General features: G+C 41.5%; 1 protein-coding gene across 1 annotated transcript; it reads left to right on the top strand.

Annotated features, from left to right (window-relative positions):
* The first annotated feature begins 460 nt into the window (after nt 1-460).
* LOC126267472 (putative protein TPRXL) lies at nt 461-12637 on the top strand. The gene is made up of 2 exons (XM_049972749.1): nt 461-569; nt 11846-12637. The coding sequence occupies exons 1-2, from the start codon at nt 519-521 to the stop codon at nt 12293-12295; spliced, it is 501 nt and encodes a 166-aa protein (XP_049828706.1). The 5' UTR covers nt 461-518; the 3' UTR covers nt 12296-12637.
* The last annotated feature ends 361 nt before the right edge of the window (nt 12638-12998 follow it).

Raw genomic sequence — 12998 nt, 5'->3', positions numbered from 1 at the left:
CCACCATGGCGCACGCCATTCTTCATGTGAATGAATGCTTTTATCTGTACCCAAAATAATCCTCCACAGGCCTCCACAGGGTTGAAAACATATCCGTTACGCACGGAAATTCTGGAGTATGAATTTGGTAGCGTTGAGTCGAAAGTTTCCGTTTCCGTCAGTGTGTTTTCGTGAAATCAAAGACAGCTTACCGTCCTCATGAAGGCACCTGTGCGGAACTCGCTTTCAGTGTACAAGTAACGCCCTTCCGTGACTCGCTGACGGCGCCTTTCGTCAGTGTCCCACGTTTAAGGCGAGTCTCAAGCGGAAACAACAGTAGAGCCGCACCGCTGTTCACACACAACAAAGTGGATCACGCAAACATGGTGCACGAGCGGTGCTTTCAGGCGGAAACAAAAGCCCACACGTGTGCCCTACAGACAGCTGCACGCCCCACTGGGTATAAAGCCCATTCCTGCAGATCAGGCAGCATTCGTTCTCTCGACAAGCTATCTCGAAGTAACCACCACCCAGCAGCCATGGCGAGCAAATCAGCGTTGCTTCTCGCACTCCTCATCGCCGTTTCGCAGGTAACGACCTGAGGAATTTATTGCAGGTTTCAAATACCGTCGTTCTTAGTAGTGTAGAAACTAATGAACTTGGTATCGAGCTGCGCTACACATTCCAATTGTCACGTGTATAATCACTTACAGCTACTGCTATGTTATTCATAGTTTTTTGTTCCAATTTCCATGTAACAGTATTTTGGCTGTATGGTGTCTTATGGAAAACATGATTCTCTTTGGGTTTGTCCAAATACACTGAGATGACAAAAGTCATGGGTTACCTTCTAATAACGTGTCGGACCTCCTTTTGCCCGGCGTAGTGCAGCACCCCAATGTGACATGAAGTCAACAAGTCTTTGAAAGCCCCTGCGGAAATATTGGCCCATGCTGCCTTTGTAATAGCTATATATATGAAAGCGTTGCACGTGCAAGATATTGAGCACGGAATGATCTCTCCATTATGTCCGACAAATGTTCGGGGGGATTCAAGTCGGAGAGTCTGGGTGGCCAAATCACTCGCTCGATTTGTCCAGAATGTTCTTCAAACTAGTCGCTAACAATTGTGACCCGCTGACATAGCGCATGGTCACCCATAAAAATTCAATCGTTGTTTGGGAACATGATATTCATGAATGGCTGTAAATGGTCTTCAGGTAGCCGGACATAACTATTAATAGTCAAGAACCGATTAAGTAGGACCAGAGGACTCAGTCCATTCCATGTAAAAACAGCTCACACTATTAGGGAGTCCTCCCGTCGGAGGTTCAAGTCCTCCCTCGGGCATGGGTGTGTATGTTGTCCTTAGCGTAAATTAGTTTAAGTTAGATTAAGTAGTGCGTAAGCTTAGGGACCGATGACCTCAGCAGGTTGGTCGCACAAGACCTTACCACGAATTTCCTATTAGGGAGCCACCACCAGCGTTGACAACCTGACTCCATACGATATTGCAATGCCTGTCTTATTCCGAATTACTATTCAGTATTCCTTAGGAAATATGTGCACGCCCTAATGAACCTGGCATCGTAATTTGGAATAATACAGGCACTGTTATATCTTATTTATCCGCCGACTACGAGCTAGCGACTTTCAAGTGAAATGTCTCCCCTGTACGGGAGTATACATAACGGATGAACGAGTGAAGGTTTTAGACATATGATTGACGACATATAGAAGTTTGGATGTGACTGTGAGCCGTGCTCGGATAGCCAAATGGTAAGGCGATCGCTCGCGATAAGCGGAAAATCCGGATTCGAGTCCCGACCTCATTCAAATTTTCATTTTCGTTATTCCATTATACAGCTGATGTTTGTCCATATTCGCAACTACGAATACATTTCATGTACCAGAGTCCATGGCTTCGTGGGATCTGCGCCAACCTCGAACCCTATTATCATCTCTTACCAATTCGAATCGGAACACAACTGACAGGGTTAAGGTTTCCCAGTTGTCAAGGGTGCAACCGATATGGTCACAGGTCCAGGAGATGCACTGCAAGCAATGTCGTGCTCTTAGCAAAGGCACTCCCTTTTGTTGTCTGCTTCCACACCTCATTAACGGCAAATTCTGCCGCACTGTTCCAACGGATGTGTTCGTCGTACGTCCCACATTGATTTCTGAGGTTACTTCACTCAGTGTTCCTTGTCTGTTAGTGCTGACAACACTACGCAAACACTGTTGCTCTCGGTAGTTAAGTGAAGACCGTCGGCCACTGCGTCGTCCGGGATGGGAAGAAATGCCTGGAATTTGGTGTTCTCGGAACATTCTTGACACTTAGATCTCGGAACATTGAATTCCCTAACGATTTCCGAAACGTCCCACTACCAGTTCGCATTCAAAGTTTGTTAACTCCCTTCGCGCAGCCGTAATCGCGCCAGAAACCTTTCTAAGTGAATCACCTGAGTACAAATTACAGCTCCGCCAATGCATTGTTTTTATTTGCCTCGTATACGTGATACTACGGCTATCTGTATATGTGCACATCACTATCCCGTGACTTTTGTCTCCTCAATGTATACCTCGTCACACCTATCGCATCAGTAGTAGTTTATCATTTATTTTCGACTTCGTTAGTTACACAGCTATTTCCAATGCAGTTTTAAGCTTTTCCAATAGTTTGTTCTTCACGACTGTATGGGGTGAAAAATATTCTCCTGATTCGAAAATTTCACGTGGACAAGTACATCACGTATGGCTTTCTCGGTAGGTGTTAAAATATCAGGCTACAAATCCAAAGCTTCTTGAATGTTTTGAATGTTTAGTGTGTGTTCTCTAGCTTAAGGTGTCCCATAGGATGTCGCGCTCGAATTCTCATGAAACGAGTCATATTTTTCTGTCTCAAGTGTAATCAACTACGTGTACATTTCTGCCAACGACATTCGTAATAAAGCATTTTTACATTTCGCTTATATCGATCGCATTATGAAACCCCTCACACTTTCAAAATAAAATTGTCCTTAGTAATATTCTGTTGTACAGCTGCGGGAGAGTGTTGTACCCAGAGGAGAGTGTACCTAGGAGCAAATAATGTTTTTTAGTTCGTTTCTTCTGTCTAGTGATTTTAGAATCACATGAAGGAATTCCCACTAAGAGATCGCCATAAGCAGTTCCTGCCATTGTATAGAGTTTTTGTTCTCGTTAGAGATAAGGTTGTGTTTGTGCAGCGTTTGTAAAAACTTAAAGTTCTTCACATTTAAGTGTAGTGTAATATTTGAAAGCTATTTGAAATATATTTTTAATTCTTCAGTTACAGAATTTTGTGACAAGTAAAATTCTACATATTTTTAAAACTAGTTACGTAACATGTGGACGGTTACAGCCATACTTCGTCGGCTGCGCACCATCTTCTACCTTGAAGACGATGATCTTATACCACGTAACATGGCATATAGTTGTCAGTTAAGTGGAGTTCGTTGATGTTGTAACAATTTTACGTGTCTTGAAAAAGTAAATTTGTGTTAGTTTCATATATCTTCAATTTCAAAATGTATTAAACTTGTAATTGGTTTCTGATAATACTTCCGCTTAGTTTAATTTCACTAGCTGATTATTGGTGTGTAGTATAATGTAGGAGCGTGGGGGAATTTGGCGCAGCGGATACAATGAAGCAGTCAATTTGTCTTTAACTATGAGAGCCAGTCTCATCTGATCGGTGCTGTCATCTGATTCTTAGTTACACAAGAAAACCTGCAAAACTCGGGAACAGCAACTGGCCAATTAGCGGCGCAAGAAGGATGAGTGTGTTTTGTCTTTGTTTCATCTAATACTTTATCTAGACTTTCTAAGAGGTCAGCCATTTCCTGTTATGCTAAAATACTAGTTGTTATGCCTGTCTCTGCACATCAACACTCAGAATTATATATAATTTCTCTTAAGCAAAGCGCGCGTGTAGGACTGTACCTTTATACAAGCCATGCTTGTTGGGGTAGTTTGATGCACAGAAAGAGAGAGCGTCAATGAAACTGAGCGTGGAAGCGTCAAAATCGACTTGGCCAATCATGTGTAAGACTACCTAAGTTACTTTATTGGCTGGCAGCTCGCGGTTCAGGAAAACTGGCTTATAATAATGCAAAAGCTAATAACGTAGCATACAATTTTAATTAAAGCAAACAACTGTCTGGAAGAGACTGGTGTTATTTATTTCTTAAGAGTCATCCACAAATAACCTGAAGGTAGCCAGAAAGAACTAGTTCAGATAGAATAACATCTTTCACTATAGAATTTTTATGCATCTATTTTGATAGTTTGAAGAACGTTTTTTCAAAATATAAATTCAAAGAAAACAGAGTTTTTAACGTTGACGAATGTGGAATAACTAAAGTTCAGAACCACCAAATCAGCTTGGGCCCAAAGGAACCGAACAGTTTGGATCGCGAATTTCTTGGGAAAGATGTAAAAAATGTGACAATAGTTTGAGCGTTCAGTGCTTTCGGAATTTATTTTCCTTCTTTCGCTGTTTTCTCTGGGAAAAGAATGACATCCACCTTGAGCCAAAGCGGACCTGTTGGTGCAGTTATAAGTGTTCTCACTATGACTGGAGTAATGAAGACATTTCCTTTGATTAATTACAACATGTCAAATGTTTTATAAGAGCTTCAAAAAACGATCTGATTGTAACAGTGTTAGATAATCACTCAACTATTCAGAATTTCAGTTTTTGCAAGGGAAATGAAATAACAGTACTAACAATTGCACCACATAGCTTTCAAAGGTTCCAGCCATTGGACCCAACGTTGTTCGGTCACCTAAAAAACGCCTTAAACAGAGAGAAAGATGAGTATGCTAAACCACGAGGAAACATAGAAGTTACTCCCTACACAGTGGCAGAACTATTTAGTAGTGTTGACGTGAAAGTTGTTCCAATGGAGAAGACCGAATGTGTATTAAGAAGTGCAGGAACTTTTCCATTAAATCACAACAAATTTTGTTCTGGATAAATAGAAAACGATAAAATTACTCCTGCGTTGCCAAATCTGTTGTCTTCAGCATATATTGACGATGAGAATTCTGACCATGTTGCAAGCTTTCGAAACACAACATCAGATTCCAAACTCTGTGATCAACGAATGGGACTACAAGTTAATGCGCAGGAAATATCACCTATACCTTACCAATCAATTAAATACCTTATCTAATTCCCTGCGCCGGTTCACCCGATATGAAGGGTACAATGACGCAATGCAATGACGTCAAGATCGTTAGGTTTCTTTTTCTAAAACGAGAAGTTGTGCATTTATGGTTTAAAAATATGTTACAATAAACACACGCAGCTAATGCTATACGAAAATTGGGGCCTCTGGATATTATAGAATAAAAGTTACACTCAAACTGTCTTTGATGTGCCAAATTTCCCCACTTTCCCCTAATGATGTAACCAACAGACAACTGACAAGACCTTATTGACTGCAACTCTTTAAAATTTTAGTAGAATATTAGTTTGTAGACACATGACCGTGTTGTGCCTTGGAACATGTTTTTGCGAGTGGAGAAACCATAATTTTCCGGAATACCTTTATTAATTTCAGAAAAAAGACTGCAGCACATAAAAGGTGAATGCCATCAGTTAAAAATTTGTGGGTGGAAACGAAAGTCTGTAAAGTGTCCCAAGGTACAACAATCTCCCTTACTTTGTAAATTAGTTGCCGGATTAATGACTGAAATTAGCTAACACAGTTGAAAAGTGTGGAATACGATGTTGAAGATTTGATTGTAATTTACTATGTACAGGGTGTCAGTTGGGTTATGTTTAGAGTAGGGAGGTTCTTTTTTACCTACACTCGAGACGTTGCTGGGGGAGAGGAAGCACAGTCTTTTCAGTTTGCGTGCCGTATGTATATGTTTACATCGATTTACTTTTGATTTTTGCAACCTCAACGGACGTGCCACTGTACTGACTAATAGAATTATGTTTTGCAACTCGGGGTTCTTCTGACACTTTTTTATCTAACTGCTCAGTTACACTTGCAGGCTTTTGCACGTTATTGTTTTGTAGTGTGCAAAGTTGTGTAACAGTCTCTCGTTTGTAACCAAGAAAACACTAGCCATAACCTGTCTGGCAGATAATAATGATCTTAACCTTCTTTAAGCGCAGGGATATCTGCTTCCATATACTGATTACACTAGTTTCATTTCTAACACGAAACAGCAGATACGTGGTTCTCCCACAGTAATAAATCGGTCAGCAGAATAAGGTTTTACATTATTCTTTAATGGTCCAAACATTGCTCGAAAATACATTTTCGTATTTACTTTTCTTCAGCATTCAACTGATCAGCCACTAAACCTGAACTTGTATAAAGTTTCCTCATTCTGCATATAGTTATTGGTGATACGCCTATAACTGCAGCTGTTTCATGGACATTCAATGAGCTATCGTCAACTTCCAATCTATGCACTTTCTCTATGTTTTCATCTGTTCTTCAACAAAAGGAATTTTGCATTGAGCTGTTCATTTCTTAACTGTTGGTAATGGTGGAGAAGATTCTTTTCAATCTCTCACTAACTTTGGATGAATATCCCTCGACGATAAAATACCACAAATAAAGAATTATGTAGTGGGGTGACATCCAAGTTTATCCACTGGAAAGAAAGATCAAATTCTTCAGTTCAGACCGCCTCTTGCCTTACGTCATCGTATCACAATTGCTACAAATTTTATTCACATCAGTTTCAGCTCCCGGCTAGTTCTAAAAGGCTTTCATTTTTGTGAATTGACACCGTGCAACGTAAAGCAAACGTTAAGACACTGGACTCTCATTCTGAAGTATAGGAGCTCAGTTTCGTAACCGGACATGACGATTTGGGAATTTTGTTTCGCGTAAATGCTCAGACGATTGTAGTGCAAGACGAAATTCCGTTGAAAGAGTTCACTGACGGACCAATTAAGAACTGCATTTCATTTCAATCACAGTCGCCTTATATGTGAGAATCATAATCGGTTTCGGCCAATATTGTCCATCTTCAGGCGCTGCTGGCCATGAACAGCATTCAGTGATTAGACACCCTACGTGATGAATGTTTTGTTCACCGAATGCCGCCAAAGAGTAACAACAGAAAATAGGCAATGTTGACCGAAATCGTTTATGATTAATATAACGTGATTGCATCAAAAATAAAAAAGAAAGCTTACACATTTCATTTAAAAAGAACTGCTTCAGCAATAGATGCGTGTACACAGCCTCTTATGACATCGTCACTGACGTCACTGAAAGTAGGTTAAACCCTAACATCCGTCCATTCCTTCTTGTACCTGTCCATACTTCCTGGCAGGAATTCGTTTATTACGAACACTGGCAACAATATGTTTTAGCAACAATTCTTTTATTTCGTACAATGGCAACAAACCGCTATTTCCCCGAATGCTGTCTAATTCACAGTATAATCATACAAAATGTGAGAATCACAATCGGTTTCGGCCAATATTATCCATCTTCAGGCGCTGCTGGGCATGAACAGTGAAACATCCCCTTAGAAAAATTTAGTGAATTACTGTGCTGGTAAACCTCTTACGTTATTTGATTTTCAAACAGCTGAGCTGAACTGAACGTACTCAGACATTTCGCTCTTTACCTATTCTGATCAACACTAAACTGACACACAATATTTTTAGCGCAACGTAATCTGACTTTCAATAATCCCTACAAAAGAATGGCCCTGACTAACATTAACCTATACCTTTCATGTATCACTTACCTCACAAAAATCTTCGTTACTCGAACTACTACAATACAGCGAGCGCCAATAGTGCCAGGTAAATAAAAGATTCAAACTATTGAAGGCACTAATCACTGACAGGTATAGTTAGCAAATGAAAGACTTTGATAGAGAACAAACAATGCATTTACTCCAATAGAGTTCAAAAGTCATAATATCTACATCAGTCCATGATACCCAATATTACAAATTTACTGTCTCTGTGCACATCATCCGCTCTCAAACCTCCGTCACTGCTGGCGGCTCACCTCCAACTGCGCAACTGTTAACAGCCAACTGCGGAACACTACAATAGCGATTATTGCAACAGTGCCGACCAGCCCCAGACTGCACACAGCAGAGTCAGTGATTATATAGAGCGCTACGTGGCGTTATCAATAAAAAACCTAAGCAGCCTACTTACAACAGCATTCATTGATTATACATCCTACGTGATAAATGTTTTGTTCAGCGAATGCCGCCAAAGAGTAACAACAAAAGATAGGCAATGTTGGCTGAAATAGTTTATGATTAATATCACTTGATTATTTATTTATTTATTTAATCTGGCAAGATTAGGGCCATCAGGCCCTCTCTTACATCTAACCGGGCATTCTACTTATTTTACATTCATATGTTTTAGTAGGCATGTTAAACTACATGTAGTACAAAAAGTGAAATAAACATTTAGAAAGGGACACCTGAAAAAATACATACATACAGAGTTTATATTCGTAGATCATAAGTACTGTTATAATTAGACATTGTTGAAGAGAAATATTTTAGATAGGAGTGCTGGGAGCAGGTGGTATGAGGGAGACTCATGGTGAAGGGAGGAGAAGAATAGAGAGACATAATGAAACATAATTAAGGAAATATAAAGGAAGAGAAGATTGCGTGGCTAGTAGACATAGATGAGGAGGAAGGCATCTCAGGAGCAAGATAGGAGACGCTAGCTTTGCTATTTGACAGATGAGAGGGTTGGCCTTGTACATTAATTTTGTGGAGAACTTTATGAGGATGATAGTAGGAAATGCTTCAACTTCTTCTTAAAAGCAGCAGGAGATTGAATTTTCCGCAAGGTAAGGGGCAGTTTGTTCCGTCCTAGCTCGGAGTATGAAGCACTAACATGATCATATAGGCGAATGTTGCAGGTGTAACGCACACAGGCATTCATGGTTAGCTCTAGCCGTCTTTTGTTTTCACTATCATGCCTTGTTGAATCACATCACAATAGTGGAGGTTCGGTAGAACGAGTGCCTGCACGAACTGGCATTTCAAGTCCTGTGGAAATATGTTCCGAAACTTTTTGAGAGCGTAGAGACAAGTAGACGTCTTTCGGCACACTGCGACTGTATTCTCTGCCCAGTTGAGATGCTCATCCAAAGTTACACCCAAGTTCTTCACTGTTTTCTGATATGGTATTGGAGTACCGTCGATCAGAATAGGAGGTAGCCGTTCGCGGAAATCTGAACTTATTAATTTCTGATGGGCTACTAAGATTACTTGCGTCTTTTTTGCATTTAGTTTAAGCCCCAGGTTTTTCGTCCATGTCACTACTGAAGACAGATCATCATTCATCTGTGCGATTGCAGTGTTTACATCTTCAGGTCTGACGCTTAGGTACAGCTGGAGGTCGTCGGAATAGAAATGATATTTACAGGTGGACAGAACCGACGAAATATCGTTGACATATAAAGAAAACAAAAGTGGTCCTAAGGCTGATCCTTGTGGCACTCCTGAAGAAACATGTTTAAAGGAAGATTTTTCATTTACGCAGACAACACATTTCTGTCTGCCTTTTAAGTAGCTTTCAAACCATCTCATTGAACTATCAGAGAAATTAAGCTGTTGCATTTTTCTGAGCAATATGTCAAAGTTAACAGTGTCAAAAGCTTTGCTGAAGTCCAGTAGCGTCAATATTGTTGCCTTTCGATTGTCGATGGCGTATTTCAGGTCATCAGTTACTTTAATTAGAGCAGTGTTTGTGTTGTGATGTTTATGGAAACCGGATTGAAATTTGTCATATAGGCTGAATTCATGCAAGTGTTCAGTGATTTGGTCATGAACAATATATTCAAGTGCTTTGGAAGCAGCAGGCAGTATGCTAATTGGTCGGTAATCACTAGGCAGTTGCGGCTTTTCGATCTTAGGGATGGGTCGAATTATGCTTCTTTTCCATGCAGTGGGTTATATTCCGTTCACGAGGAAAAAATTAAATATGTCAGTTAAGACAGGTACTAAGATATCGGCAACATTCTTAATCATGGTTATACCGATACTGTCGTTGCCTATTGCATCAGAAGAGATTCTCATTATTGCTTTTTATTGCCTTATTTATTGTTACCTGTTTTAGATATCTAAAATAAAAAAAAGAAAGCTTAGACATTTCATTTAAAAAGAACTGCTTCAGCAATAGATGCGCGTTCTGTACCGAAGATGGCATTGCGGACAATGGACAACCTGTCAACGACAACGTCAGGCCATCTATCAAAAGGGGTTATGTCTGCTAGGTAGCCCCACATCCACAATGGATGTGTATACAGCCACAGATGGTGCAGTATGAGGGAAAGAAGACGCCTACCGGACTCTCGATGGTGGAGGGACATAAGAAGAGTGTAAGCAGGACAGTAGCAAACTAATGTGACCCAAAGGCGTAACGTGAATCGTTCGTTTGTTTCTAGCATGTGGCGACAATTTATAGAGACCGAAATTGTATCCCGAAGACCAGGGCACGGCCGACCACGTGTGATATCAGAAAGAGAGGACCGTTATTTGTAAGGGAACGACAGTACCGCTTTAGTGCTGCACGGCAACTCGCATCTGACCTCGCACCATCCACTGAACGTGTTGTATCGAGACAAACGATGTACAGAAGGCTTCGGCAGAGTAGCCTGTATGATCGAAGATTTCTGTATGTGTATCTTTGATGCATCTTCACAGAAGGGAACGTCTAGAGTGGAATTGTCAACATGTCACCAGGACTGTCGAAGAGTGGGCCAATGTTCTTTTCGCAGATGAGTCCCGATTTGGTCTGTAGTGTGAGTCTCGACGCATTCCCATGTTTTAGCAACTTGCAACACGATTTCGGGATCCAAATAACGTGCAATGAGACCGATATCGAAGGGGCAGGGATTATGTGGTGTGAGCAGGGATTATGTTGACCAAACGGTCAACTCTTCACGAAGTTGTATGAGTGAATCGGCAAGGTTTAAATTCAAAATGGTTCAAATGCCTCTGAGCACATGGGACCTAACATCTGAGGTCATCAGTCCGCTATAACTTAGAACTACTTAAGCCTAACTAACCTAAGGACATCACACACATCCATGCCCGAGGCAGGATTCGAACCTGCGACCGTAGCAGTCGCATGGTTCCGGAATGAGCGTCTAGAACCGCACGGCCACCACGGCCGGCAAGGTTAAAGTGTTGTCAGGTATCACGACGAGGTCTTTGGACCTCACGTGCCGTTATTGCGTGGTGCTGTGGGCTCAGACTTCATACTGATGGACGATAATGCTCGAACTCACAGAGCACAGGTGGGTGATGTTTTCTTGGAAACGGAAGATACTGTATGCATGGCTTGGCCTGCTCGCTCTCCTGATTTGAATCCCATAGTACATATCTGGGTTGCGCTAGGGAGACAGGTTGCATCATGTCAGCACCCACCAACCACTCTCCAAGAGTTGCGAGCAGCTCTGCAGGAAGAATGGGCGTTATTATCTCAACATGAGACTGATGACATCACTCACTACATGCCCCGTCTTCGTCAGGTCTGTATTGCAACCAGACGTAGTAACATCCCATGTTCAACACATTAACCATTTGTCGGCACGCGTCTGCAAATCCATGAAGTTGTAAAAAACGAAGAACGATTTTTTCTACCGTTATACATGTTGCATTTGTTTACGTTCTGTGTTCTCTACATCTTTTCCACTTTATTGCCACATGTTTGTTGCAAAATTTCCATTTGTTGCTTTGATTTTGGTCACCAGTTTATACTGACTGTATCATCCTACTAATAAAAATGGAGCACATATTCACGTCAGAAAGCTACATCAATTCATTAAAGACATTTGAAAGATGCAAAAGGGAATCATTTCTATTTGCAGGCCGCTCCTCAGGGACAGGTGCAGGACGCCGCCCCCCAGCAGAGTAGCTCCTCGACCTCCGCTACCAGCTCCAACTCCGACACCTCGTCCTCTGGGAGTGGCGGCAGCGACAGCAGCGGCGCACAGTCCGGCGGTGGGTCGGCCAGCTCACAGACCCCAACCGTCGTCTTCCCTCATCTCAGCAACTTGCTGCCGCAGTTCAACTTTAGTGGCTCTCCCTCTACCGCCACTGCCCAGAATCCGATAGCCGCCATCATCTCCTTCATCCCGAACGCCATCAACACGGAGCGCGAGCGAGTCAGCAGCGCCGTGAGCCAGTTGGTGTCTGAGCAGGTGGGCGCTGCCACTGACTCCATCAGCGCGGCGGCGCAGACCGGCGGACAGCTCATGTCCAACGGCATCAGGGTCATCGCCTCCTGGCCCACCTTCTGGGCAAACCTACTAGGCTGAAGTGACTTCTCAGCCTCAGTAAAATGCTTCGTAAGATTCTTGTTTCTAACTTTTGTATCATTCGGGCAACTGCGTAACGTTATCTGTAAAGTAGATCTTACACTAGAACTCGCCTTCCTGTCTGTTTAAACAATTAACATCTGTAAATAATGTTACTTCATTCAAAAGCGGCGTTAACATGTTAATATTGTAAGCAACTCATTTGTTACAACGGCTTGTATAATACTTCGCTGTTTCAGTTCGGGTATAGATCGTATACAACTAAAACCAACGTGTTTCAACATTATGTTTCCGTTTCATATCGTGTTAATGTAAATACTTTTAATAAAAATATATAAAATATTACTTTTTTCAGCTTTAAACTATACCCTTACCTTGAAGAATGCCATGTTGTCTGGTACAGCATTGAATATTTCCGTCCAGAGTGTGTTGCACTGATTTTAGAATTCTTGCTCTCGTTAAGGAGCAAGTTACCTCTATGAAACATCCCTCATTGTCCATACTATGTTCTTATAAATTTGGATGCCATTGCCTTCTTTCCGGCCTGTGATGACGTGTGAAGTAAACACCCGATTCATGTGACCGAGTGCTTTCACAGTGAGATGTTTGTGCTAATATGCTTACGGAAACAAAATTCACTTTTGATAACTTTTCATTTGCCTTTACAACACTTTTATCTTTCCAGCAACCTTACGCGTTGTCA

The sequence above is a fragment of the Schistocerca gregaria genome, chromosome 4 (assembly GCF_023897955.1).
Source record: "Schistocerca gregaria isolate iqSchGreg1 chromosome 4, iqSchGreg1.2, whole genome shotgun sequence".
In the NCBI taxonomy this organism is placed as follows: Eukaryota; Metazoa; Arthropoda; class Insecta; order Orthoptera; family Acrididae; genus Schistocerca; species Schistocerca gregaria.
This window is presented reverse-complemented; position numbering and strand designations above follow the sequence as displayed.

What these genes read in the sequence shown, in the direction of transcription:
- LOC126267472 (XM_049972749.1), top strand. Translation starts at nt 519, where the DNA reads ATGGCGAGCAAATCAGCGTTGCTTCTCGCACTCCTCATCGCCGTTTCG. An exon ending in TCCTCATCGCCGTTTCGCAG is followed by an intron (nt 570 to 11,845) that starts GTAACGACCTGA and finishes TTCTATTTGCAG; the next exon opens with GCCGCTCCTCAGGGACAGGT.